We start from the raw sequence: 27,207 nt of genomic DNA on the forward strand, positions 1-27,207 counted from the left end.
TAAAACACCTACGCTGAAGGCAGACCTATGATACAACGATGAAGTAGTACTTCTGTTTGAAGTAGATTTTGAACTTCTTGTATGAGGAGTTGCTATTTTATCATCTTCAAGATATTAATTGGTATATCTGCGTGATATTATTTACATAGTACCAATTTGCTCAACCATTCATAGTTTTTTCTACATACATGCGGAAAAATACATAGTCTTCTGTTATGGACCGAAAAGTTACTGAAATTGTGTTAGTAGAGGTGTGATTAAGGAAGTGTGTGACATGATAAGTTTTTCAACAAAAGGATAACAACAAGTATCTTCTTAAGTGTAATATTTTGTTATAGGTGTTCAAGTGGAGAGAATAACGAGTGTTTCAAAACATTATTATATGATAATGAAATAGAATGACTGTTCGCATCAATGCAAGTGCCTTCCGTGGGTCCTTGTTAATTTTGCAACGGATCTTCAAGTTCATGGTGTAATTGGTGCAAGGAATTAACCTACTTGACAAAAGATAGTATCCAAATTACGTGATAAAGAGGATCTGTCTCAACATGGAAGCCATCGCAAAACATGACTTCAATGCCACAGCAGATGATGAACTTAGTTTCAGAAAAAGTCAAATTCTAAAGGTTAGTGTCAAGTGACCTCCTGGGACCTGGAACGGGTAGTCTTACGTGGAAAGTTTTAGTTCTTACATTTATAAAGAACTACCTGTGATAATAGCGTACGGATGTTTTGTTTTTCAAATGTTAAAATTTATAGAATATGTGTTACGTAGCCCGCAACTGTAATATGGTACTTGGGCGTAGCAGGGCTTTCCTTTTAGGGAAGTACAGCACATTACAGGCAATCAAAATAGTACACAATTGACAGTTTTACGTCGTCTGCACCAAACATCATATTTGTGTGTGCGAGGAGGAAGAAATTTGTTTGGCTATCTTCAAGACTACTTTTTATACACTTTAATGAATTTATTAGTTGGCTGTAGTCCATGATACTAAAGAAAGGGGGAAGTGCATGTCGTAAATTCTTTCCTACCGACACACACGTCCATGAAAGTTAAGAAATTGCTAATAGCATAATATGAAAAATTGCCATTATAAGAAATATTTATTTTATGCCTTCCTAACCTTAATATACAGTTTGTTTTTAAAAGTAGTGCAAGCCAAACTTTGGTCGCCTGTAACATTAAAATATTTTTCGATGCTTAACATTATCAGTTTACTTCAGACAGAAAATTCTATAAATAACTGGCCAAAGTCAGCGTTAATTTTTACCCCCAGAAATTAACTTTTTATTGAGAAAACTGCAGATGGAATTTTAGTGGGTTCATAATTAGACGACTGATGACATGTTTCTCATGTGAATTGACATCAATATGAGCCATGTGCAGTATTTGGTGGCTTAAGTGAAATAGTGCCATATAATTGTTCAGCTGACAACATGAACAGGCTGAAACCTTGTCAACAGACGTAGGGAACATGTACATAAGTATTGGCTATTACGTTTACAAAAAATCATAAATCCCAATTTTGCACAGAAATTGGACTCCTGATAGGATCATACATACCATTGACTACCCTGAATTCTCTTCATTCACACCCATTCTCTACTGTGCTTCACCTCGACACATACAGTGGTGGCTACTGTAATGGGTAGTGCCAACATGATCAAGAAATCGAAGGGGAAAAAAAAAACCTCTGCAATGCCCCCCCCCCTTTCCTTGTGGTTGCACAGTAACGTGGAAAACAGTGTGTGAAATAAGTAACAATGCACTAATCGAATTAATCTTCACTCACTAATTTATCTTTATACACTACAGGACGTTTCCCTAAAACAACAATTACAGGAAGAAGGGGAAAAACAAATCATTGTCCCTCAATGCACACATATTCCAACTGGACCTCGAAATTATCCTAGACATTTGTTGTAAAAGAAGTGTCAAAGGAAACTCGCATCACCATAGGATTTTTACTTTATAAGAAATATGAAAGTCTGGATGATCCATCGGACGCATCTATCTTATATCTAAATGTTCATTTAACTTTGTATAAATACTACGTTCCTTTTTTCAAAGTAGGCAGAAAAGTAGCTAGTACCTTTCTCATGAATTACTTCCCAACGGGTCTTACAAATCAGTCATATTTAGCAATTTATCTGTAAAGGTGGCAGCTATGTCCCTCATCATGCCAAGTGAAAACGGCTCGGCTGGTGTCTTATGGCTACCCTCCTTCTTCCACACTGAGACTTCTTGAACCCTCTGCACGTGTGTTAACTTGGTCAGGCCAGCTCTTGGATGGCTCGGACCGTTGCCTCACAAGGGTACGAAACAGCTGGTGATGCCGTGTGGAGTTTGGGCGTTCGTCAGCTTGACCGATTGCGAGATTCGAATCTCCTTGTATGTAAATTATAAATGTATTAATTTTAACAATACTTTGGCAAGGTATGCGTTTCTTCTGAGGTTAGTGCCATGGCACGGTGGCTCTGCCCTTCAAGCTGCCGCTGTATATATATATATTTCAATGCTATTGAAATCTGGCTCTGGCATTGAATTTGCAAGTAGGTTGAAATTTGCATGGAATAGCGACAAAAGACCAGTCTTCAACGACATGATGTTACTTCCATCCCCCACATTTTGGAAGAATAACATGTAAGAACTTCTGTTTGGGAGAGAAATGCAAATAAATCTGGAAATTCGGAAATTGGGTATAATTCTTAATTGCATTGAATCAAAAATAACAATCCTGTCTCATAGTAGGATCATGTAAACACCAATCACCAAAATGTCGCCCCCAACCCTTAACACTGCAGTGGTGGCATGAAAAAAACTCCCATCATTGATCATGTGGATCACTGTTGCGACTGATAGAATATTATAATTTTTACCTATTATTGGTCAAAATTTCTCTGGTTTTATTGCAAGAATGTTCTTTTTGATGTATTCTGGTTCACTTAACAAAAAAACATAAGTTATTTCACCCAACACACTACAGGAGGAAATTCTAAATCTAGTGTGTTACGTTTGGATGTGATGAAACCTAACCAAAAACACACATTTTAGAATCTTACTTTTGTCATCCCCCCCCCCCCCCAAATATTCAAAAATAGTATTGTGGACACACCCACTTCATATATTTATAACAGATTATAGAAACTTTGTGGATCACTGTTGTACTCCATTGAAATATGAGCTGTAATAACAAGTCAACAATGGATAAATTTCAATTAACGGCTGTACGAACAGAGCTCCTAGGAAGGTAGACTGGGAGCCAAGGTCAAGAGTGTTGTCACACTGCAGTACCATGTGAGAATTGAGGTCCACGCAACCACTGCAGTGTTAAATAATAAGGGGGCGGCAGTGAAAGAACGAAAGCAGTGCAGTTGGATTCAGTGGTGGCTACTGTGATGGGTAGTGCCAACATGATCAAGAAATCTAAAATAAAAAACCCTTCGCATTGCTCCCCGCACACTCCTTGTGGTTGCGCCACCGGCCAAGATAAAAAAGAAACTGTACTACTTTCGTATAGGTGAAACACCTATAAATCATTTATTTCGCTTTTTTTTTTTTACATTGCTAACATACTATTCTGCATTGCGGAACATTTCTTTAGGTGTAATAATGAATTTCTAACGAAAATAATGTCTATTTCTTACATTTACGAGTGCTTACTGTTATTCGTTATTTCGATTCTGTAACACATATTATGGCAATAGCGTACTGGTTCATTGCACGTTGTGCGAGTGTTTTGTCGATTTATGCAGTGTTGCAACTTTGTTCACTGAAAAAATACCTACTTTCGTGCCCGGATTTGAAATTATGCTAATACCTCGCAAACCATTGACATTAGCCCCACAAACCATTTCCCGTTAGGTTAGGTTAGGCCAGCATAGTTTAAAAGAATTAGATACATGTCATGTTATAGTGAAAACACGACGAGGTTTGAAACACTTACTGGGGGTTACGTCATGTAACACAGGGAACATTGTGCTCATGTGCAGAAAGCAAATGGCGGCAGCAGCAATAACGTGTCTGAGAGATATTTTCGCAGTACTTTCTTATGTAAAAAGTAAGAAATCCGTTTCTGCTATACGAAAGTGTTACCAAAAAAACTTTTAATTTATCCTTGTTTGGTAACGTGGAAAACAGAGTATGTACTAATGAGTAATCCTTTCATTTTCACTCATTATCCTACGTTTTATACACTATAGGAATCGACAAGGCACATCAACCACCAGTGTTATGAACAACTACAATGTGATTTGCGCTAAAACTAGAGTAGCATCTGCTAAATCAAATCGGGGATTTAAAAATTTCAAAATACAATGCAACTAACTGAATTCTATCTCCAAGTAAAATTCATACATGTATAATTATAGATTTTCTGCGTATTTTTTTAAAAATATGGAAGTCAAAAATCCTTTGGTGATGTGAGTCTCCTTTGACATTTCGAAAATTTCTTTTACAACAAATGTCTAGGATCTATTCGATGTTCAGTTGCAATACATGTGTGCATGAGGGAGGAGAAGGTGAGAGGAAGGGATATATCTTTTCGTAAGGAACAAATCGATAACAAAAAGTCTGGATGGCCCTTTAGATTCATCTATCTTATATCTAAATACTCATGTAAAATGGAAAGATACTACATTCGTTTTTCCAAAAGTAGGCAGAAGAGTAGATATTATCTTTCTCATGAATTACTTCCCGATGGGTCTTACAAATCACTCATATTTATCCACTTATCTCTAAAGGTGGCAACTATGTCAAAACTGTGAAAGTTTCATGATACCAGGCAAAAACGGGCTTGGCTGGTGTCTTATGACCAGTGTAGCTGTTCCCCACTGAGACTTCTTCAACCTTCTGCATTTGTGTCAACTTGGTTGGGGCAGCTCGGACCGTTGCCTCACGAGGGTACAAAACAGCTGGCGAGGAGGTTGTCATCTTGGCCGATTGTGAGATTCGAATCTCCTTGTTTGTAAACTACAGTACGGACGCGATAAGAAGCGGCGTGCAATCAGAACGGCAGAACGTGACCAAAGTCTGTCTCCTCGTTGGCTGCCATGTTGCTGGGGGATTTCTACGTTGCCACGTTCGCACAAACACACGGACAGGCTAGTCAGCTGTTGGCAAGCTCGGGCATTCTGGCAAGCATGAAACATTTTATCTTCCTGCTCTACACAGCAACCGAAAACCTTCACTGAAAGAACCTTTGTTGTGTTTTTATTAAGGTACATTGAAAGCATCAGCTGCCGGCATCTTTTTATTTATGTTGTATCGTATCACAATTACCAACAAAAGAAAATGCGTCTTGTGTTATGAACAACACTGTGGCAAATCGTTCTCCTTTGATTTCATGCCGCGATTGTTGAAGCTTCAAAACGTACAAATGCAATGTATTTCTTGAAAATTAGGGCAAATTACGTATAAAAAAATTACGTACAACTTCGTTTCGTTAACACGTTTTTAAATTATATTTTGAGGAACCTACAAAAATTCACCTCCAAAACAGAATTTTACAGAACTGAGTTACTGTATTACGGAGAAGAATTTATCAAGAACAAATCAATTGTGTGTGAATTGATTGATTGAGTTGGTGTTTTAAAGTCCACTTTTTGCACACTGCGGCTAATCTGAAATGGACCTACAGTTGGAAGTGGGATCCGAACCACTATGTGCCTCGACAGGGTATCATACCCAGGACTAATTGATTACAAGGCGACAACACTTACCCTACCACTGTGCCATCGGGGAGGCACATGTGGGTGTGTGAAGTGAGATAATTTGGGAGCTATATAAGAATACAGGCTCTGGCAATACAGAGTTCAATAAATTACAACGAAATGCTTGGCAATTGCTTGATTTCCTTAACATTAATGATACATTTGCTACATGTGTTATTAATGCTTTGAGCTACCTGTATGTAAAAACATAAAAAATGAATGAAAGAACAGAAATAGTAGTTAAAGAATCAGTTGTTTTTGCTTACTGGCTACCATTTCAGTGGCGCTATCCCAAGATCATCTTCATTGTTGGTTGGTAAAGGAACATCTTCATCTGAGCTACTACTGTCACTGTTGTCTTCCCGCCCAAGTGAAATTACAAAATCCTCCATTTGCTGCTCTTCAACTCCCTCCTTTTCCCATGCTTCGGAAATAATCTTCCTTGCGTGTTCAATAGCCGAACGCCACCTATCTGCTGTCACATCCCCGATAGCCTGTTCTGTCAATTGCAAAATTTTAGACGGTGTAAAAGGTGGCAAAGTGTTCCTCTGTGCTACCAGCCCTTTGCCCTGTGCCCAAATAAGTTCGATTGCATTGTACATACAATGATAAGGCGGGAGACGGACCACCGTATGTCCCGCTTCTTCTGCAAGCTTGTCTATTCGATATATGGGGAACTGGGGTTTGTGTAACGTAAGGAACTGCAGTAGTTCAGCCTTCCTCATGTTTCTGTGGGCTCGCGAGAATCCTGAAGTAGGTCAATCCGGCAACAGCGCGTCGCTACCAGAGTGGGTGGTCCCACGCCGCTTGCTAGCGCGTCCCGACAATAAATGTAGTAGGATTGTTCTAGATCAGTGATTCCCAACTGGGGTGTCACTGAATCGGTCTATTTCCTATTTTAGGGGAAAATGAAATCCGAAAAAAAGTGAAAATGTTATTAGAAAGTCAGCCAGATATCAAACATTTGTGCTCACACTAATAAAACAAAACACTTTTGAGTGATTTCCATTGTAGAGTGTGTTCTATTCGGGTGTTTGTTCTTTTTGTTATATCTTTCAAGAAATGAATAACATTAGTACTGAAGTAGTATTTATTTGACAATAAATTTAACTTGCTCCTGATAACACATTCCACTTCAATTTTAAGATTAAAAATTGAAAAAAAAAATCTAACAATGGTACCCAAGTTTTTAATCTAATTCTCAAGGGTGCTGTAAACATAAAAAGGTTGGGAATTCCTGTTCTTGATAATTAATTTAATTAGTGATCATTATTCATAATCAGAATCTTCATCTGCATTTTTTCTGTTAAGCACTACAGGCTTAATCTTACCACAATCTTAGCAATTACCAATCCTTGCAAAATACTGAAACTGGAGCTTCTGTTACTCAGTAACTGATGTGTACAGAAGAAAAATTTTATATGTTCATACTTTGGTAGTATTGACAAATACACTTAAGTTTCATTAAAATCCGAATTGGTAGGTGTCATAGCCTGGGTGACATGGAATCAGTTGAGTATATTTTTTTAGGGTATTTTCAGCAGATAGGCATACTACTATCTGGAAAGAGTAATTTAATATAAAATTACTTGAAAATCACTCAAAATTGCATTTGAAGTGAATACAAGAATCAGGCTGTATTTGGAGGGTTTTTTTTAGGGTTCAACCCCCCCCCCCCCCCCCACGAAACTTCTGGCATGTTGGATTAATGGGAGTTGAGGAACTAAAATTTGTAACATATTTTCGAAAAATTATTCACAGTTTCACAAAATGCAACAGAGAGAGAATTATGAAATGATCGAGCTAGAATTTTCAAACATTTTGAATACTGAAATTTGAGCAAAACTGGTATAATTCTCAGAATCGCAGCCCACCCGCGACCCCCTCATTTTCACTTCTGCTGTCATCTTTCCAGTGCTGTACCTGGATCAGACTGAAAATTCCATAGCGATTGTCCCAAAATTCCCATTCCAATTTTTAAATTCCCTGTTTGATAAGGGTTTAAATCCCCCTTGATAAGAGTTCAAACCTAGGATATCCAGCTTTGTTACATTCACTATCCTTCACCCAGCGGTCGATGTAGTACATACATTTACTCTATAAGCGGTCCTATAAAACACATACTTGTATAGTGCATAGTGGTTTTAAATAATGCTGTTTGGTAAGCATAGGAACAATATGAGCGTCGGAAAGTGGGATCGAACTGGTCCATAGAACCCCCCCTTCCCCTGAATTGACATAGTTTATTGCAAGTTACAAAATAGCAGAACATTTGGTAGTTTTATTGTTAATAACTGAAATAAAGTCCAGTTAGTATTCAAACAGAACAACCAAAGAAAAACTGCGTTAGATCGAAAAATTAAGTTTACATTACAGGCACCAGGTTATGATTTACCATTTAATCCACACTTTTCAAAATTCCAAACATTAAGTTTTATGTGAATGATCAAACAACATACTCTTTATGACTAAAATTTCTCTCTCAGATTTTTCTTGAGGTATCTAAAATTTAATAACAAAATATAATAGCTACATTTCAGTAAACATTGCATGAAACGTAACAACAAAACAACAAAAAACTGTTGTGCTGCATATTCACAGTTCTTATGGATAGAGTAGAAAAGTCTCCTCAAGGATATAGGACAGCAATAATAATAATATGTTTGGAATCAATGAGTTATTTATTATGAAATTTTAATTATTATTATTAATTAATAATTGTTATTGTTATTATTTCTATTATTCAAATTTCTTGCGAAGCCCATGGAAACCCCACCTCGAAACTTTTTCCGGCCTACGGCCATGACAAGAATTAGTAAATATGTCACGTTTCTGGTTATTTTATACTAACAGTATAAACTAGAGAGTATTACAAGTATATTTCTTTATAAACATCCATAGTTTTAGTTTCTCAGTTATGCATAATTTATAAATTTTCTATTTTACTCTCGCAGAGTTTCATTCTTCATGGAAAATACCCATAGTTTGTCATGCACATCATTGGGAATTTTTTTCTTTTAAGTAAACTTTTATACTGAGATAGGCTAATGTGGACTAAACCTACACTTACTGCCAATGTTCTTCCATGGGAGATCAAACCCAGGACAGCTTGATTACAAAGTAACTATATAATTGGGGAGGTCTGTGAATGATTGAAATTTGCTATGCATATTTGGAATATATTGACAAAATATGAACTTGCACAATTTAAAAAATTATGTAGTCAACAATATTTTTTGGGGGGGGGAGGGGGGACCATGACAGTTCGCGTCTTAAGTCCATAAGTCATAAATACAGGGTTATTATAAATGATGGACCCATTTTCAAAACATCATATTTATTGAGGTACAAATCCAAAGTGAACAAGCTATATACCAATGGAAAGAGGAAGGTTCAAAGTTTGTTACCACAATGTTAGCAACTGTTATAAATGTTCAATGTGGCCACCATTGGCTGCACGGCAAACAAGCACGCAGAAAACCTTGTGCTCCAAGGTCGCCATCTCGCTCACAACTGACAGAGACGGTCCTCTCGCGAACTCTACCGGCCGCTTCCACAACCACCACAGCCCGCCGGCCGCTGCCCGCCAGAAACTTTGAACCTTCCTCTTTCCATTGGTATATAGCTTGTTCAATTTGGATCTGTACTTCCCTACCTATGATGTTTTGAAAATGGGTCCATCATTTATAATAACCCTGTATATTATTGCATCCTAGTGATAATGTTGCCTTGTTTCCAGGATAGATATGTACAACACACTTCCATGTTCTGAAAAACATGCAGGTTTTTAGCATTTTTTTTGTGTCAAAATGACTTGATCTTTGATTTTATTTTTCAGATTCTTAATATGGAAGATGATATGAATTGGTATAGAGCAGAATTAGATGGAAAGGAAGGTCTTATCCCTAGCAATTATATAGAAATGAAGAATCACGAGTAAGTAGAAATTTTATTTAATATTTTATCACATACTTTTGTTGTCTTTTTTTTCAGTAGCACAATGTTTCAATTAGTGCTAAGAGATGCAATGTAAATACTTCCAAGTTTTTAAAAGCATGCACCTAGTTTCATTTGTTGAGTTTCTGCAAGCAAAATGTGTTGTTGAATACTGAGTACGAGTCAAGAACCCAAAACATTTTATTCAGTTTTTTGTTATTTTTCTTAGTATATTTTTCAATTCTCTCTCCAAATTCGCATAAAGTTCTAATCACTCAAGAGAGAGAACAGTGCCACAAAATAGATGTGGATTTTGCATGCCAAAGCATCAGACAGCATTTTTTTTAAAAAAATGTAAAGACTATAGGGAAATTATACTTCTTGCCATTCTCTTGTGTATTATTCTTTGTACCTCAAATGCAGTGACACACAGTTTCACAACTGAAACTACAGGGTGTCTACCAAAATAATAAAAAAAAAATCTTGACCTTTTTTTCATTTTTCTTAACTTTTATTTATTCGATCCCTACTTAGGTAAAGTTGTAAATAGTAATTAAGAAAATATTTATTTAATGAAAAACCCCTACCAAAAGTCCAGTTAAGATGAAGACTGATGTTTGTGATTGTCCCTTCATCCATATTATCCTAACACCATTCATCCTCATCTTCGTGATAAGCCAAAGGGGCAGAAAAGTGAAGTAAAATAAACTAAATGAATCAGTCATTGTGATAGCAAATATTCTTGACCACAAGTATAATTTCATGAGTTTTTATTGACATCTGGACCTACTTGTTGATTTCTTTACTTTTTCTTGTCTTTCATGACTTTCTTGACTGGTAGACACCCTGTCCTAGGTTTGAGTCCTGGCCAGGGCATGGATATTAATGTGTTTATTCTTTCACCTAATTTTCACTCGTTCTTGTGTTAATGATTAGCATTATAGACAGAAAAAATATGAAATAAAAACCACAAACGCTAGCCTATGCAGTGCACATAACACATTATGTAATTGGATAATGCTTGAAATGTTTAAAGTGGCTAAGTTGAAAGTGAGTCATCCTCCGTGGCCATGCAGTCTAAGGTGCTGTGCTTTGGGCTCAGACTGCGGGACAGCATAGGTTGAAATGTGCCTGGTTTCTCGGCCTGTGTATAGGGCCGGTGGCAACCCACCATCGTGAGGAAATTGGGGAGCTACGAGTGAGTAGTGTAACCCAGTCTCGGAAATCTCCTACAACGGCTAGGGGTTCGACGTGCTGGCCCCAAATCACCCCATTACCCATTGAAGATCTAGGTAGGATTGTGAGAGGGAGACTTGCAGTTCGGAGATAGGTCATGGCCCTTCCAGGGCTGCTAAGCTACGGATTGTTATTATTATTAAGTTGAAAGTGACCCTCAAGAAGAGAAATTTCATATTCTCTTAATTCACTTTCAACATAATATCAAACTTTACATAATGTGGTAGATCTGTGATACAGTCCTTCACGTGCCAAAAAAGTGTATTTTGTGGTCTCAGAATGTCTTTGTATTTCAGATGTTATGCTTCTCATTAAAATGGCGATAATTATAAAATTTTAATAGACTTTCTTACAGAATATTGTTACGGAGCAGTGTTCATGATTGTGTGAATAATAATTACACTTTAACGATCTGTAAATCACATAGGAAAGCAAAGGGCCATTTTGTGTAAATTTTTTACATGAATTTTTTGCAAACCAAGATAAATTAATTTAGTTTTTATATTTTGTAAAAAATGTTTCTTTTCCAGCTGGTACTATGGAAGAATAACACGAGCAGATGCTGAAAAGTTATTAATGAATAAACATGAAGGAGCATTTTTAATACGAGTTAGCGAAAGTTCACCTGGTGATTTTTCATTATCTGTGAAGTAAGTAGATAACATTTCAAAATATTTAGTTTATTATTGGAACACTTTTGATTGTTTATGTGGAATCATTACAGATTTTTCATTAGTAAGATCCATTTTTGTAATAGTAAAGTTTTTGCAGTAGGATTTGTTGAGTGTGCACTTCCTTCTCAGGGTTGCTACGCGACTGGAAAACCTGGAAAACAGGGAAAAGTCAGAGAATTTGGTTGGTCAGAAAAAGTCAGGGAATTTTGCATATGTTCTGGAATTTACATGCATTTTGGAGTTGCAGGAGAACCAGTTACAAAATGAACGAACGGTTCATTTCCACTTCCGAATTCGGTTCTTGTGATTCCAGTCCCCCCAAAAGATTCAGTTCAGAAACTTGTTCCTCTCATCATTATGACTTCTAGTCTGTTACGTACAAAATTATGGTTCCTTCGCATTTCAATTCTATATTTATTCACTCTCGGATCTAGGTTCTTGGATCCGTTCATTTTGCAACTCGTTCTTGTGAACCTGTTCAAGACCGGAATTTGGAGAGGCGTGAGATTTTTCCTTAGAGAACAAGCTACTCAGCCATCCTCATAATTTCTTGTGGAGAAAATGTTGCTTTAGCTTTGTGTGTGGTGAGGAAATTTTCTTTCTTCAAGAACACACCTGTTCGTAACCCGTTCTCTTTTGATACGTGAAGCGGAGCAGGTTGGTGTTCGGACAGTTCATTGGTTTTGGATCTGCAATAAAGCTTGAAGAGCAGAATTACACGTAACTGGCTGTGGTTGACGTCACACTGGACGGGTACGGACGCCGAGTAAAAACAAAGGGACTCACTACTTCGTTCCCCCCGTGAACCCATTCTGTGAATTTGAGTCCTTTGTTTGCGACCCGTTCAGAACCAACCTGATCAACTAGTTCATTTGCTCGTTGTCGTAGTTTTTACATTGCAGAGATGTGTTACACCCGAGAAATTAGTGATTTTATGTAGTATCAGTGATGTCATTATTTGAATATGCACGTGTTTTGTGCATGTAGAACGAATTTATTTTTTAAAAACTGGTGCGAAATAGAGGAATTAAACGTATCCCACATCGTTGTTAGGTTAGACATGTTGGTTTCATGCCGATAGTAATTTTACGTATTGTTTGCATGTAGAATGAAATTATGCTGAAAAGTGGTGAAAATGAGCCCAAGTTCCTTTTGTTTTATTACGATTTCATCATGCTACAAATGCAACTTTTACATGGTTCGATTTCGATTTATGTCTCTTAACACATACTGCAGAGTTTTATCGATTACTTAAGATTTTGTGAATATATGCTTTTGTGGCTAGGTTAGGAAGGTCAGGTTTGGTTGTCTTAGAATTAAAATAAAGACCCTGAATACACTCTACTAAGGTTCCGATTTATTTCTACATTCATTCCCACTAGTTTACGATACTTACTGTCGCTTGTCAACCAGAGAATACATTGTCCGTGGGAAGCGTGTATGATTGAGTAAGGTCACTTTGAAGTTTTTTTCTTCAACATAAACAACTTTTTTCGAATCCAAATAGTGCTCATTATTTTAAAAAAGGTTCAAATTTCGTGTCACAATGATTGCCAAAATTCTATGATAATTAGTCTTCCTGCTAGGAATTTTTTTTAAAAAAATCATAAAACATTCAGAACTGTTACCTTTTAAAAGACAGATTTTGATGTTTTCCGTAATATAAAATTGGTTCCAGCATGTGGAAAACTCAAATAATGGAGATATTTGATTCCAAAGTATGGCCCGCGTATATATTTTTTTTAGGTTTATGGTTGGTCACCGGCCCCATTCAACTTCTGAATTTCCGTAATATGTACTATTTTCAATAAAGTAAAAAAATATAATCATTAAACTTATTGCATATTTTCTAAAGGTACATTACCTAATTTTCTGTTTTTTCTCATTTGTATTGATATAGGCTAATGGAGGTTGTATACAGGTTACATTGTAAAGCTTTGATATATGCCACATTTTTTAATTGATTTTTTACACCACCTTAATTGTAATGACTTAGTGAAAATGGGGAAGTACAATAGTTATTTATTTTTTCATTGAATAGCATTATATTAATCAACTTGGTAAATTTTCTGCTAATAACTGTGTATATTCATATTCATAATAATTAACGTGCCTGCATATTTAATTGAAAACATGAGGTTCAAAAGCAAAAATCATGACGACAAACATGTCTGGAAAAATTTTATTTCTGGTCTGGAAAACCTGGAAAAGTCATGGAATTTCATAATCAGAAAATCGTAGCTACCCTGCTTCTGCAGTTTGAATACCCTAAAAAGTATAAAATGGGTCTTATAATTTGGAGCTTCTTTGGGAGTTGCCAGTGGATCAAAAAATTAAGTTTTCTTTCTCTATGCTCTTGTTGCCTGATGTCTAGTTACATGTTAAAAATTTCAAACACAGATCCCATGTGTTCGTTGGAGGTACCACATGTTAAAACCAGGGTTGGCATGTTTAAAACACTTTTATATTTGAATGGTATGTGGATAAAAGAGTTATCTTCCACACTTAATGTAAATTGTTGTTAATGCCAATTTATTTTGTTGCATTCACAATAAATTGTGATATCTCGGAAAACAAAGTAGTTACCATGTAGATAGGGTGGGACATGGCAACTGTGGAATAGTCGAACCTCCTCCAACAGCCTACATGCGAGATTTACAAGGAACTTAAATATGTATTTTAAGAAGTTACTTTATAGCTAGAAACACAGTCTTTCCTTGGGTGATTAAAAGATCAACCATTGAAGAGGGTTTCTCGGGCAATGAGCCAGGTGATTTCCATATAGGCTTCTGAGCTTTCGAGAGCTAACATAGCTCTCATCTTCAGGGTTTGAAGTGCAGAGATAAGTCAGGGTGAAGTTATATGTATTTGGTGTGGGAGGGGCAGTGGCTTAGATAATAAGCCTTCTTGGCGTTATGTTGCAAATGTTTTATTTGTTTAAAACAAAATAAGTGTTTTTATTATTTTAAAAAATTGTAATTAAAAAATCTCTCTGTTGAAAGTGTTATTAAAAGTATCACTGTTAATTTGAGTGGATAATCCAACACCAGTATTCACATGTCAACACCATTGTGTTGTTAGCAGCTCTGCCTATGTTCATACATAGGGTGACCATACGACCCGTTTTGACCGGGACATTCCCATTTCAGAGACGTGTCCTGGTTGTCCCATCCATATTTTTAAAAAATCCTCAATATGTCTCGTTTTATAAAATTCTACAAGATAGCTTAAAAACCAAATCAAAATTTGAGTCATTTCATGCTACACAAATTGTCGATGGATCTGTTTCAAGTGCTTCATCAAAGTCATCTACTAGAAGATTCAAGTAGACAGCAGTTTACTGTTATAAGTTAGCTCGCATCGTGGCTTTTATTGTTTTATGTGGGCCTACTCTTATTTCTAGAGCAGTGAATAAGGATGGTCAAGAAGCGTACTTTTAGTTTCAAGGGGGGTCTGCAACAGTAATTTAAATTCCTGCATCTTTGACAAACTCTAAATACAAATCCTAATGAATTGGCGAATCTTAATGTATTTTCTAGTTCAGAGGACGAAACAAATATGTTCTATCGGAAAAGAACTGGAAAGAAAATAAGGGTTATTTGTCGGATAAATGGGTACAGATTTTAAGTGAACCACATTAAGATATTACTTACTTCCTTCTAAAAGCGGTGAAAATTATATTACATCCACTTGAGTTGAGCATAGGCCCAACATCAAATGGAAGTCGTACTGAAATTATATTATCTTTGTAATAACGGAAAATTACATTTTATTTGCTTGTTTATAATGTTTCAGTTATGTGATCCATTCTTTAACTAATAATATAATTTTATGATTACCAATTTTTAGGAGGGGTTAAACTGATTTTCTTAAGACGTGCTGGTTTTGGATCAAAATATAATGGTCAGTTTATCCATACACAAGTACACGAAATTGCTGTAAACGTATTGAGGTCAAAGCTAATAAATATGTACTATTTTTGTAGATTTTACAGTATTGTCAATGTCACTGTATCAATATAATATATTTAATCTTTTGTTGCTCTATAGTCATGTCATGGTTCAGTTTGCAGATGCTCATATTTATAGTGTCTCTCCTTATCTTGTTGCAGGTGCTCAGATGGTGTTCAGCATTTTAAAGTTCTGAGAGATGCTCAGGGTAAATTTTTTCTGTGGGTAGTAAAATTTAACAGTCTGAACGAGCTGGTAGAATATCATCGCACGGCTTCAGTGTCTCGGTCTCAAGACGTGAAATTGAGAGATATGATACCCGAAGAGGTGAGTAGTTACATGCCCACCTTTATCTTGTCATTTAGAAATCAGATAATTTTAAGTACAAATTGTATGCATGATAATGCTAGATTTTACATGAATTTTGTTGCAATTTTAGTTATGCATATACCGTAGGGATGGGAAATGTCATCAGCTATCATGGCATGGCCATTTATAGTTAAATTTTGTGTTCAATTTGTCAAAAGTTGTCAACAATCTCTTTACCAAGTAACACTAGTGTTAACTTGTTTCCCCTTATTAACAGTGTTGTTGGTCACAAAAAAAAATGTTAATTTGATATTGGATAAATTTTGGAAGCCAGAGTGGCACACCTAATTTGTGCAGCCAAAATCGTCATCTTGAAATCAATGACTGTGATGATAAAATAATAGTTGTGAGCTGTCAACAGATAAGGCTCACTGCCAATGTATCAGTATCTGCCAGTACTAGTAGTATAGGTTGGAATTTATTTACCGATACTATTCCGGCATTTTGATATTTCACGGACTCCGCAAAAATGTTGCAAGACACGGAGTCTCATTATCCTGAGAATTATGTAAAATTCGAAGTTTCATTTGTGCACAAGTTTTGTATGAAATAAGAATTTTTTGATAACATAACATGCAATTTAATAGTCTGGTGTGATTCTTGAATATTTTAAAACAAAAATCTTGGTAAATTGATTCATATATTCGAGTGGTATGCTTGCACACTAATGTTAATCAATTTTGAGAACAAGTTTTAATTATTACAATTTTCAAGTATCGGTATCTGCTCAGCCCTACAATATATGTGTGTGTGTTTTTTAAATGATCAAGCAACCAGAGTTGTACCAGTTGATATGGATTGACCCTCATAGCATTTGGTCAGATTGTAGTATTTTGATAATCCTAAATCAAGTATAATCATTTGGTTAATTTTTCCAATTCTTTTATAACATTGTTCTGAAAATATGAGGGAAATGTTATTTCAGAATGACTCCTCACCAGGAATTCCGTGTGAATTTTTCTCCGTAGACATGAAAAATTGCAACTTTTTCTAATTCTAATCCTAATGAATTATTACGTATTTATAAATGCCCCGAGGCAAGTTTTTCAAAGTTTAGCTTCTATTTCTATCTAGGAAGGGAAAGAAATCTGCATGGAAAATAACACAGAATTCTTTAGATTCTTTTATTTTGCGTGTATCCTTTCCAGAACAATCTATATGACAGACGTCAGATTATTACAAGATATCATATCTTGAAGTTGATTAATTAAAAATTTGAGTTTGAAATTCTTATACGATTAACAATTTTTCGGAGATTAGTATATCCCATATCATTTGTTTCTTGTGTTTGTAGATGTATTTCGAGACCGAGCATGTGAAATGGCAAATATAAACTCCGCCCCTTGAATTACATATTTTAAATATATATATACCGTTTAATTGTATTGAATTAGAATTTTTGGATAACCTACATTGGAATCACCCAGACCCTTTACTGTATATTTTTAATATATGTGTGAGCAGTGGCGTACGCAAGGGGGGGGGGGTTACGAGGTTTAAACCCCCCCCTTGAGCTTGTGAAATAATATGAAAAATGCTGTGGAAAAAAATTTAAATGGCCAATTTACCACAGTCAAAGATCTGGGACAATACTATTACTATTACTACATCTACTACTACTACTACTACCACTAATAATAATTTGAATTATTATTTCCATGGAGAAAAGCACAGCATTCCAAGCACACACATCTTTCAGAGTGATGCCTTGAAAATAAGCACAAGTTCTTGAAAGTGAAATATGAGGGTAACTATGATTTAAAAGAGAAATAAAATGTTTTGTATTTCAGTTGCAACAATGTTCAATACTCTGGCGTACGCAGTTTTTTTTGGGGGGGGAGGGGCCGGAATAGTAAATGTGGATAACACATGGCTTCGTTTTGGAGGGCAGGAAGCATAATAAAATATTTCGTATTTTTGGAGCTTTTCAGTCTATTAAAATTGTATTCAAAGACAAAAATGATAATCGGGACTCACTTTAAAAGAGGTTTCGTATTTACACATTTTGATTTTTTAAAGTTCTTAACGGATTTTTATTTGAAAATTCTGATTTTCTCAAAATTTTGGTAGGGGCTGTAGCATCATCGGTAGAGGCATGCATATTTAGTTTTTGACAAAAAAAAAAAAAAAAAAAAAAAACGAAATTTGAAATAACACATTGCAATGTTAATTTTTAAGGTTTCTGAAAGGTGTGAGGTGCATTTTCCTAACCTGTTTTGTCATGAAATGATGCGAAATGAACTGCAAAATGCGAAATAGACTCTTGAACACGAAATTTACCGTTTATATACCGACGCGACACTTTCTGAAGTCTGAAGTATCCTGTGTGTTATGCAATTCAAGGAAAATTGATTAATTTTGCTGTAAATATTTGAAAAACAAAAATGGACGTCTCCTCTATACAGGAATAAACTTAATATTCTGGTAATGATTTAATGTGCTATTAGAAGTGATATGTTTATTTTGTGTAATACTGCAGTTTTTGGGATTATATTTACATTTTTAAAACCAAAATGTAATTTTATATACCGCTTTTTCACCGCTATAACAGCGAAATTTCATTTTATTTACAGCTTTTGAACCCGAAATTGACTCTGTTTTTATACTGAAATTTTGCTTTTTTATTTACCAAAAGTATGTGCCTCTAACCATCGGCCATGCCTCTACGTACGCCAGTGTTCAACGAACGTGTATTTTTTTTGTGTGAACAATGATAATTAACTAAAGAAAGTTCTTGGTTCATTGTTAGAGGCTAATGTATAGACAAAGGCTAGGCGGACAAGAATAGTCACCAGTCTTCCTTCCCATTGTATTATTTACCGCAGCACGTTTGAATGTCTCTCTTTAAAATGTCTCACCTTGTTGACTAGACAATTATTCAAACGACAATAAGCTTAACTATTGGAAAATGTTTTGTTGGTAAGAACAGTGAGACAATCCAGATGTGAATTATCGGGGACATTTATGCGGGGAAGAAGCCGGAAAAATTCCAACCAATTTCGGGAATCGAATCCGGATCTTCCACGTGATTGTCAGATGCTCTACCAACCAGACCACCGCAGCTTTTTGGATGAGTTCCATACTTTAATTATTTCAATTTATTTTAACATATTTTCTTGTTTTATGGATTTTCTTCACCCTTAAAATGTCTCACCTCGTTGACCAGACAAAAAACAAAAACAAAAAAATGCTCCCAGGATTTGATAAAAATTGAATGATTAGAAAGTAATTTCTTTCTATTGTTTTCATAAATGGTATATTTATGTATATCTCTACTACATAATAGTAGTAGTGGTATTAGTAGTAATTCAGCTAATTAATTAATTATAAGTATTATTAATTAATTGTGATTATTATTATTTAATTAAAGTATAATAAATCAAAGGTAATGTGAATTTGGAGAAAGTTTTAGAAATACCTCCCCCCCCCCCGCCCTTGACGAAATCCTGCGTACGCTACTGTGTGTGAGGGTGGTGAGAGGCGATAATACGTAAGGTTGAATTTGAGAAAACATCTGCTTGTAGCCTTGAATTTATCGAAAGTTCACCTTAAAGACTGGGAATCATACTTGAATTTTATCATGGTCCTAGAGTAGCTACCCTTTATTTAGAATGCAGCATGGTGATTGTTGTCCTTATTTTTTTCAGTGCCTGGTCCAAGCCTTGTATGATTTCACACCTCAGGAACCAGGTGAGTTGGAATTCAAACGTGGAGATGTCATAACGGTCACCGATCGCACCGACCAGCATTGGTGGCATGGTGAGATTGGTGCCCGAAAAGGTCTTTTCCCCGCAACGTACGTCACACCATACCACTCGTAAACTGACTTCTTGTACGAGAGTTTAAAAGTGTTTACAAAGATATTAACGAAAGTGCAGATGCCAGGGGTTCTCAACTGAGCTTAAATGTATATGTGCAATTATAAAAACAATATGGACATCGAATTGCCTGTTGGCATGGTTACCCTGCTACTATTCTTTTGGTAAGACAAGGATACTGAGAGATAGTCGCATAGATTGTATTTTTTAATAAGAAAGTGATGGTGCATTGAATAACTATTTCCTTGTATGATCTTTAGAGTTGCTTTTTGTACAAATATCAGGAGTTGAGTCTGAATGATATGTCTCTGTATATTTCTTCTATGTGTGAATGCTTGTATGTGCAAGGTATTAGTATTCTTTATATAGGTGTACATTTATTGCAGCATTTTGAGTTAAAATGCTTAATTGTGATGTAGGTGATGTTTTAATAACAATTTGCATATAATCTAACTGCTGCTTTTGTTTTTAATTTTGTGCTGTACTGTTGATTTGCTGACCAGCATTAAACTGTTACTGCAGGCTATTGCATACTCTGAATTTTTTCTACTTCACGTAAAAGTAATACATAAATGAAACTATTGTAATTGTTATTTTATAATTCTTCTACAGAGAATCTAACAGTTTGTATATTTGTCAGTATTCTTTCTTTTGTAATAAAAACTGCAGTTCGGTGACAATTGCACACATTTATAATATTAATTTACTACATATAAGGTCATACGACTTCGGAATATTCCATTTATACACTTTACCTGGGAAAATGTCATTAATAATGTAAATTTAATTTGTTTTAATGTTTTTGTTTGTGAATTTGAGTTTTAGGTTTATATTCAGATTTTTGTTTCATTTATATTGAAACTTCATATATTAATGTTTTTTCAGAATTTATACATAACACAACATGTTTATTATTTACAAATCGCTGCTTTCAAATGACACGCTGTCGTCATTGGTGTGCAGATATCTGACACGAGAACTTGGAATCGTCATTGTTTTGTATTGATCTTTAATTTGAATTTAGGGTGTAGTTACTAGCAGAGGTATTTGTTGTAAATAAACATTATGACAAACATGAAAAAGAAACTCTTTCTGTAATAAGAAGAAATTATGACATTAATTGCGATGTACGTAATGTGCTACGGAATGCTCACCAACGTACCGACGCATGCCCCATTCTTTCAGATTCAATTTAAGATTTCGCAAAAAGCAACTGAAAATGCACACGAGAATAAAACGAGTCAGTTGTGTGGTGTATATTTTTTTAATACAGTTCATTATGTTTAAATGAAAGTTAATGGGTCCAATTTAGAGATATTGCAAGTGGATTACTCATGTGAAAGATGTAACAAGGGGTAACACCAAAAGTCCGGATTGAAGATTCTAGGAAATAGCATGGATTTTTTAGTGACCTTATGAACTGCTTGTGCTTTGTGTAAGCTGTGTGCTGGTCACACTATAATACTTGTGAATATTAGATACCTGGTTTTAAAAGTCATGGCCAACATCATACATGTGATTCCGATATTTAGCAGTTTGTAGCTGTGCATATTTCCGATGTAGATATCTTAGAACACTTTGCTATTGCACAGAAACATATTTTGTGATGTATATGTACTGTTGTTACTGTTTTATGTTTGTGCATTGATGTTTAAAGAAAAAAGATAAAACTGCTCTCATTTTAACATACAAATGCGTTCATAAATATATATACATGCACACGCACTCTCTCCCTTGTGTGCATTGCTTGATAATTAAATTTCAAATAAGTATAACAATAAGAACATGGTCTGTATTGTAATAAATGGGTTGCACATTGCATTTATTGTTAGATTTATGTGGAGTTTTTTATGCGAAACATTCACATAAACATATAGACACGTGATAAAGAATAATTCAGAAACCACCATCAGGGCTTTGCAAGATAAATTTATATTATTTTTTGTGCTTTCCCTTCCACCACCCACACTTGTTCTGTACTATTCACAATTGTGATGGATAGTGAGGGTTGGCTGGCTTACATTAATGTGTGTGCACACAGAGAAATAAAGCTTTTTTCTTTTCTTTTTTCAAAATATATGATCTAAATGCTTCAGAGAAAGTATGTACAATGAGAAAGATGGAATACAAAAATTTAATGCGTAATGTCATCCATAATCCTTCCAGATTTTGTAGTTGCATATAATATTAGTTTAACAGAATAAGAGTATCTTAATTATTAATAATATATTGCATGTTCCAGCATTCTAAATTATAACTTATTAATTTTTTCTGCATATTTGAGTAATAATTCTTGTATATATGAGAGATAATTTAAACATGTTCTTATACATTACACATCTATAAGAGGCTTATACAGGCAATTTCGAATGGATAGAGTACTTACAAGGCAAGAGTATTATATTGGTCTTATTTGACAAGTTTGTCTTGTCGCTGTTGTTGAAGAAACCCAAATGTAAATGTAATATCTGAGAACAGTGATACATTTTACAGATAAAATTACCTGAAATAAAAATGGCTATCACGAATATAACTTTCTTGTATTTGGCAGTAGCAAATGAAAGCTCACAATTAATTAGGGTCAATCCATATGAAATCATACCAGCTGGTTGCTTGACCATTTTTAAAAAAGTTTATTTTTTGAGTGGTGTGAGCCTCATATATTGACAGTTCAGAACCACTCTTATTTTATTTTTACTATCACCGATTTGAAGATGGCGGGCATTTTTTTATCATGGCGCGCGTCATTTTCTCCATTCGTAAGCATCAGCGGCAACTTTTTTTTCTCAGCTCTGGTAAGTCCTACGACAATGAGACAAAATCTGTGATGTTAAGCACATTATAGGCTACAATTATATTTCTGTGTAATTTTCTAAATATTATTCCTTCATAATAAATTTTAAGGTTAAAATTGTGTATTTTAATCGCTCAAAATGACATTTTCGGGACTTTTTTTGGGGGGGAAGGCAGTTTGTTTGATACTTGGATTTTTTTGTGCAAGTACCTGTGTACCAATAGAGTACGTCAAAATTATTTGAAGCTTGAGACTTTAATATTTTTTTTCTACAGGGTCATAAACATGTACTTTTTGTTAAAAAAATCCAAGTTCAGTGTTAAATATCTCTGGTGGGCAGTTGTTTAAAAATCTGAAATTTGTACACAATACAGTACTTCAGGATAAGTAACTTCAGTAAAAATTTTGAGTTTGAGATTTAATTGGTTTAGGAGATACAAAACTCGTGAAAAATTCAACATTTTGCATTAAATATGGCATGGCTAATTTCATTTCTTATTAACATTTTGTGTTGAAATTCTGCAAACTGTAATTTGGAATGTCAATGAACAAATTACAATCCTGAAATGGCTCTGCAATAAAGTATATATACGAGGGCGTGCTGAAAAGTAACGCTTCCTATGTTTTTATTTTCTTTGTTACCTTGTAAACGCATTTTGGATTTTGAGCAACCATACATTGCACTTATAAGACTTTCCAGCTTCTCCATTGCAGGTTTCAAACTTCTATCGCCAGGGGGTGCTGAACTATTGCGAGGAAAATGGCAGCATGTAACCATGCAATGTTGGTGAAGCGCCTGAAGTAGCGTGCCGTGATCGAGTTTCTAAACGCAGAAAATGTGCTATAAATTGACATTCATCTGAGACTGAAGACATTTTATGGGGATGAATGTGTAGACATCAGTACTGTGCGATCTTGAGTTTATCATGCTCTTAAAGAAAACCCACAGCTGAAAAAATCTCAGCTATGTGAGAGAATGGAGTGAAAGGCCAGGAACTAGAACTGATGGAGGTCATCGGATTCGTGTTCAGCTGAGGTTTTCTTTAAGAGCATGATAAACTCAAGATCGCACAGTACTGATGTCTAACACATTCATCCCCATAATATTCCCTCAGTCTCAGATGAATGTCAATTTGTAGCACATTTTCTGCGTTTAGAAACTCGATCACGGCACGCTACTTCAGGCGCTTCACCAACATTGCATGGTTACATGCTGCCATTTTCCTCGCAATAGTTCAGCACCCCCTGGCGATAGAAGTTTGAAACCTGCAATGGAGAAGCTGGAAAGTCTTATAAGTGCAATGTATGGTTGCTCAAAATCCAAAATGCGTTTACAAGGTAACAAAGAAAATAAAAACATAGGAAGCGTTACTTTTCAGCATGCCCTCGTATATATACTTTATTGCAGAGCCATTTCAGGATTGTAATTTGTTCATTGACATTCCAAATTACAGTTTGCAGAATTTCAACACAAAATGTTAATAAGAAATGAAATTAGCCATGCCATATTTAATGCAAAATGTTGAATTTTTCACGAGTTTTGTATCTCCTAAACCAATTAAATCTCAAACTCAAAATTTTTACTGAAGTTACTTATACTGAAGTACTGTATTGTGTACAAATTTCAGATTTTTAAACAACTGCCCACCAGAGATATTTAACCCTGAACTTGGATTTTTTTAACAAAAAGTACATGTTTATGACCCTGTAGAAAAAAAAATATTAAAGTCTCAAGCTTCAAATAATTTTGACGTACTCTATTGGTACACAGGTACTTGCACAAAAAAATCCAAGTATCAAACAAACTGCCTTCCCCCCCAAAAAAAAGTCCCGAAAATGTCATTTTGAGCGATTAAAATACACAATTTTAACCTTAAAATTTATTATGAAGGAATAATATTTAGAAAATTACACAAATATAATTGTAGCCTATAATGTGCTTAACATCACAGATTTTGTCTCATTGTCGTAGGACTTACCAGAGCTGAGAAAAAAAAGTTGCCGCTGATGCTTACGAATGGAGAAAATGACGCGCGCCATGATAAAAAAATGCCCGCCATCTTCAAATCGGTGATAGTAAAAATAAAATAAGAGTGGTTCTGAACTGTCAATATATGAGGCTCACACCACTCAAAAAATAAACTTTTTTAAAAATGATCAAGCAACCAGCTGGTATGATTTCATATGGATTGACCCATTACCTTTTTTTTTTATTCCAAGGGAGTAATTTCAGTCTTCCGAGACCCCAAGATTGAATGACAGTACTTAAACATAAGATTTTGTAAACATTCAAGTATAAAAATTATAAATCAATTACTTTCGTTGTCATATATAGGAAGATTATTTGCAATAAAAAACATCTTTAAATTCTGCTGATCTTGCTTGCATTGTCAAGTAATACCAGGCAACAGCAGTTAATAATTAAACAGTTGTCATCTTACCTTCAGCGGTAATAAAAGTCTTGCACTTTCACTAGCATTGAAAGTATTCTGTTTTCCAATTGGAACAATCAGGAAAAGGTAAATGGGGTTCTTCAATGGAAGACTGTCGCTGTAACTTTGTCACAGTCATGCAGTAAAGATTCCTTTTTACCTTTATCCGATTATTGGCAACTGGAAACCTGACAACCGTGCCAAAACTTTTTTCTATTCGATCCCTGGTTTATAGTGTGGAATTTAATACCAGTGAAGGTAAGACTAACTTTACAAGCATGTGGCACATGCCAGATTTAAAATAATCGAGCTAAACCGTTATTGTCATAATGCAACATAAGGCTTTGGACTAAACAAGGTAGGCTGCAAATTTCAAAATAATTTGGTACTGTATTGTTAAAAAGAGGTTGAAAAATATATATATGTATGAAAAATAATAGTGTAAAATTCAAATAACTATTCTCTCTATATAGATCATGGAAATTTTATTTTGCCGTGAAGGCAGGGGTCCACACATTCGCAATCTAGGCCATTTGTGGAGGTGATGTGATCAGCATCACACTCTGGCTGCCTTTACCACCCCAGGTACCCATTTATTAGATGCTAGGTGAACTCCAGAGCTAATATATGAAGGTATTGCTGGAAAAATTCCCACTCAAAATCCCAGGAATCGAACATAAGTCTAATGCATGTCAGTCGGATACATCTACTGACTTGACCATAAAAGTTTCAATTAAGTGGCTTGTTAGGTCCAACTAAATTAAAAAAAAAGAAGGAACTCTTCTCTCTCAGTTGCATGCTTTCTTGTTATAATCAAGGGATTCGAAGCTTGAGTACCACTCTGGTTGCTCTTGAAATGAGAAGTCCAGTTGCAGTTACCATGGTGGAGTGGTTAGCACCAAGCACTACGGGGTTTGAATCCCACTTTGACATGAGTGTTCTTTGCGAGTATCCCTTTGTCATTTTCATTGTCGCAATTAGCCAAAAAGTGGCAGAGAAGCAATGCTAAATAATAAAAATAAAAATCCAGTTGCAATTAGTCTATCTGTGAATAGTGATCCTCCCAGAAAGAAACTTCTCTCAATAACCACAGTAAGGAGTGGGTAAAACTAAAAAGCAACTTACACCAGCACCAAACTACACAAGTCTTTATGGGCATGCAAAAAGGTCACTCGCCATTGCATGTCTATGGCGTTTTCTTGGTTTTGTAAGTGTGTGTGTGTGTACATGTTTGAGCAGATTCAGGGAATTGTGTGAAAAAAGGCCTCGTGGTGCTTTTGTGAAGTCTAATTATTGTGGAAATCATGCAAGATGCATAACTTTAACATTATTTTGGGTGAAATTATTATTATTATTTTTGATGACAGAACTATATGCGGAGGTGAAATTTATACATTTTTTCTCCCGATAATGAAAGTTGAGATCGAAATTGTACACAAAAATTTGTATATAAATCCCATGTAGCTTTCACACAATACACATACCAGTCTAAATTTATCCTGGTTGGCTTCGAAAGGTTGAAGCAAACTCTGATAGATTGCTATGATGTGGTATCAATGGAAAACTTTTATCTAAAAAATTATAGATATTGTGAACTGCTTTGAATAGTTACAATTTTCAATTATCAGTGGGAATCAGTATTGGTTCAAAGTGATATCTGCTCAGCCCTACTTCAAATGCTGAAAATGAAATAGGCAATCCAACCTTGCACTGGCTACCAAGCGAAACTCTGAATTTGCTTCTGCAGGCAAATACGAAGGCACCAGCATCCAAGTGACATTACACCCAATGACATGAACAGCACAGAGTTGCAGCAAACACTGTATATTGTTAACAGATTATCACAAAAGCAGTGAATTTTGTAATAATGGGCAACAAAAAGTTTGAAGAGATTTTATTTCCTACCAGTATGTCATTGATGTACTTTGTTCAGAGATGTTACTATATGAAATAGCTTCTATAATCGTGAGAAAATTACTAAAGTTATAGGTATTTTAAAGTGTAATGATTTCATAATTTTTATTTCTTTGTGGCAGATAAGCCAGATAATGGTATTATATGATGCCAGATTGTTTAGACCTCAGAATATTAGACTCAAAACAATGAAACTATAGACGACTAAAATAGGCTTTTAAAATTTGTAAAATAAGACCCTAAACTCAAACCTACATTTTTCATAATGTCGTTATAAAATATCCAGATTAAAGGAAGTTTTATTCTTGCACTAATGTTCATGTCTTGAAAAAAATATATATATATATATATATATGTATTGTTAATAAA

At 35.1% G+C, this 27,207-nt stretch overlaps 1 protein-coding gene across 1 annotated transcript; it reads left to right on the plus strand.

Moving 5' to 3' along the window:
* Positions 1-3: 3 nt before the first annotated feature.
* Positions 4-21,391, plus strand: drk (growth factor receptor-bound protein 2 drk). The gene is made up of 5 exons (XM_083111101.1): positions 4-626; positions 9,554-9,651; positions 11,418-11,537; positions 15,673-15,838; positions 19,528-21,391. Exons 1-5 carry the CDS (start codon positions 549-551, stop codon positions 19,699-19,701), a joined length of 636 nt encoding a protein of 211 aa, XP_082967227.1. The 5' UTR covers positions 4-548; the 3' UTR covers positions 19,702-21,391.
* The last annotated feature ends 5,816 nt before the right edge of the window (positions 21,392-27,207 follow it).

This window comes from Lepisma saccharinum, chromosome 24, assembly GCF_977018435.1.
Source record: "Lepisma saccharinum chromosome 24, izLepSacc3.1, whole genome shotgun sequence".
Lineage (NCBI taxonomy): Eukaryota > Metazoa > Arthropoda > Insecta > Zygentoma > Lepismatidae > Lepisma > Lepisma saccharinum.

What these genes read in the sequence shown, in the direction of transcription:
- drk (XM_083111101.1), top strand. Translation starts at nt 549, where the DNA reads ATGGAAGCCATCGCAAAACATGACTTCAATGCCACAGCAGATGATGAA. An exon ending in ATAGAAATGAAGAATCACGA is followed by an intron (nt 9,652 to 11,417) that starts GTAAGTAGAAAT and finishes TTTCTTTTCCAG; the next exon opens with CTGGTACTATGGAAGAATAA. An exon ending in GAGATATGATACCCGAAGAG is followed by an intron (nt 15,839 to 19,527) that starts GTGAGTAGTTAC and finishes TATTTTTTTCAG; the next exon opens with TGCCTGGTCCAAGCCTTGTA.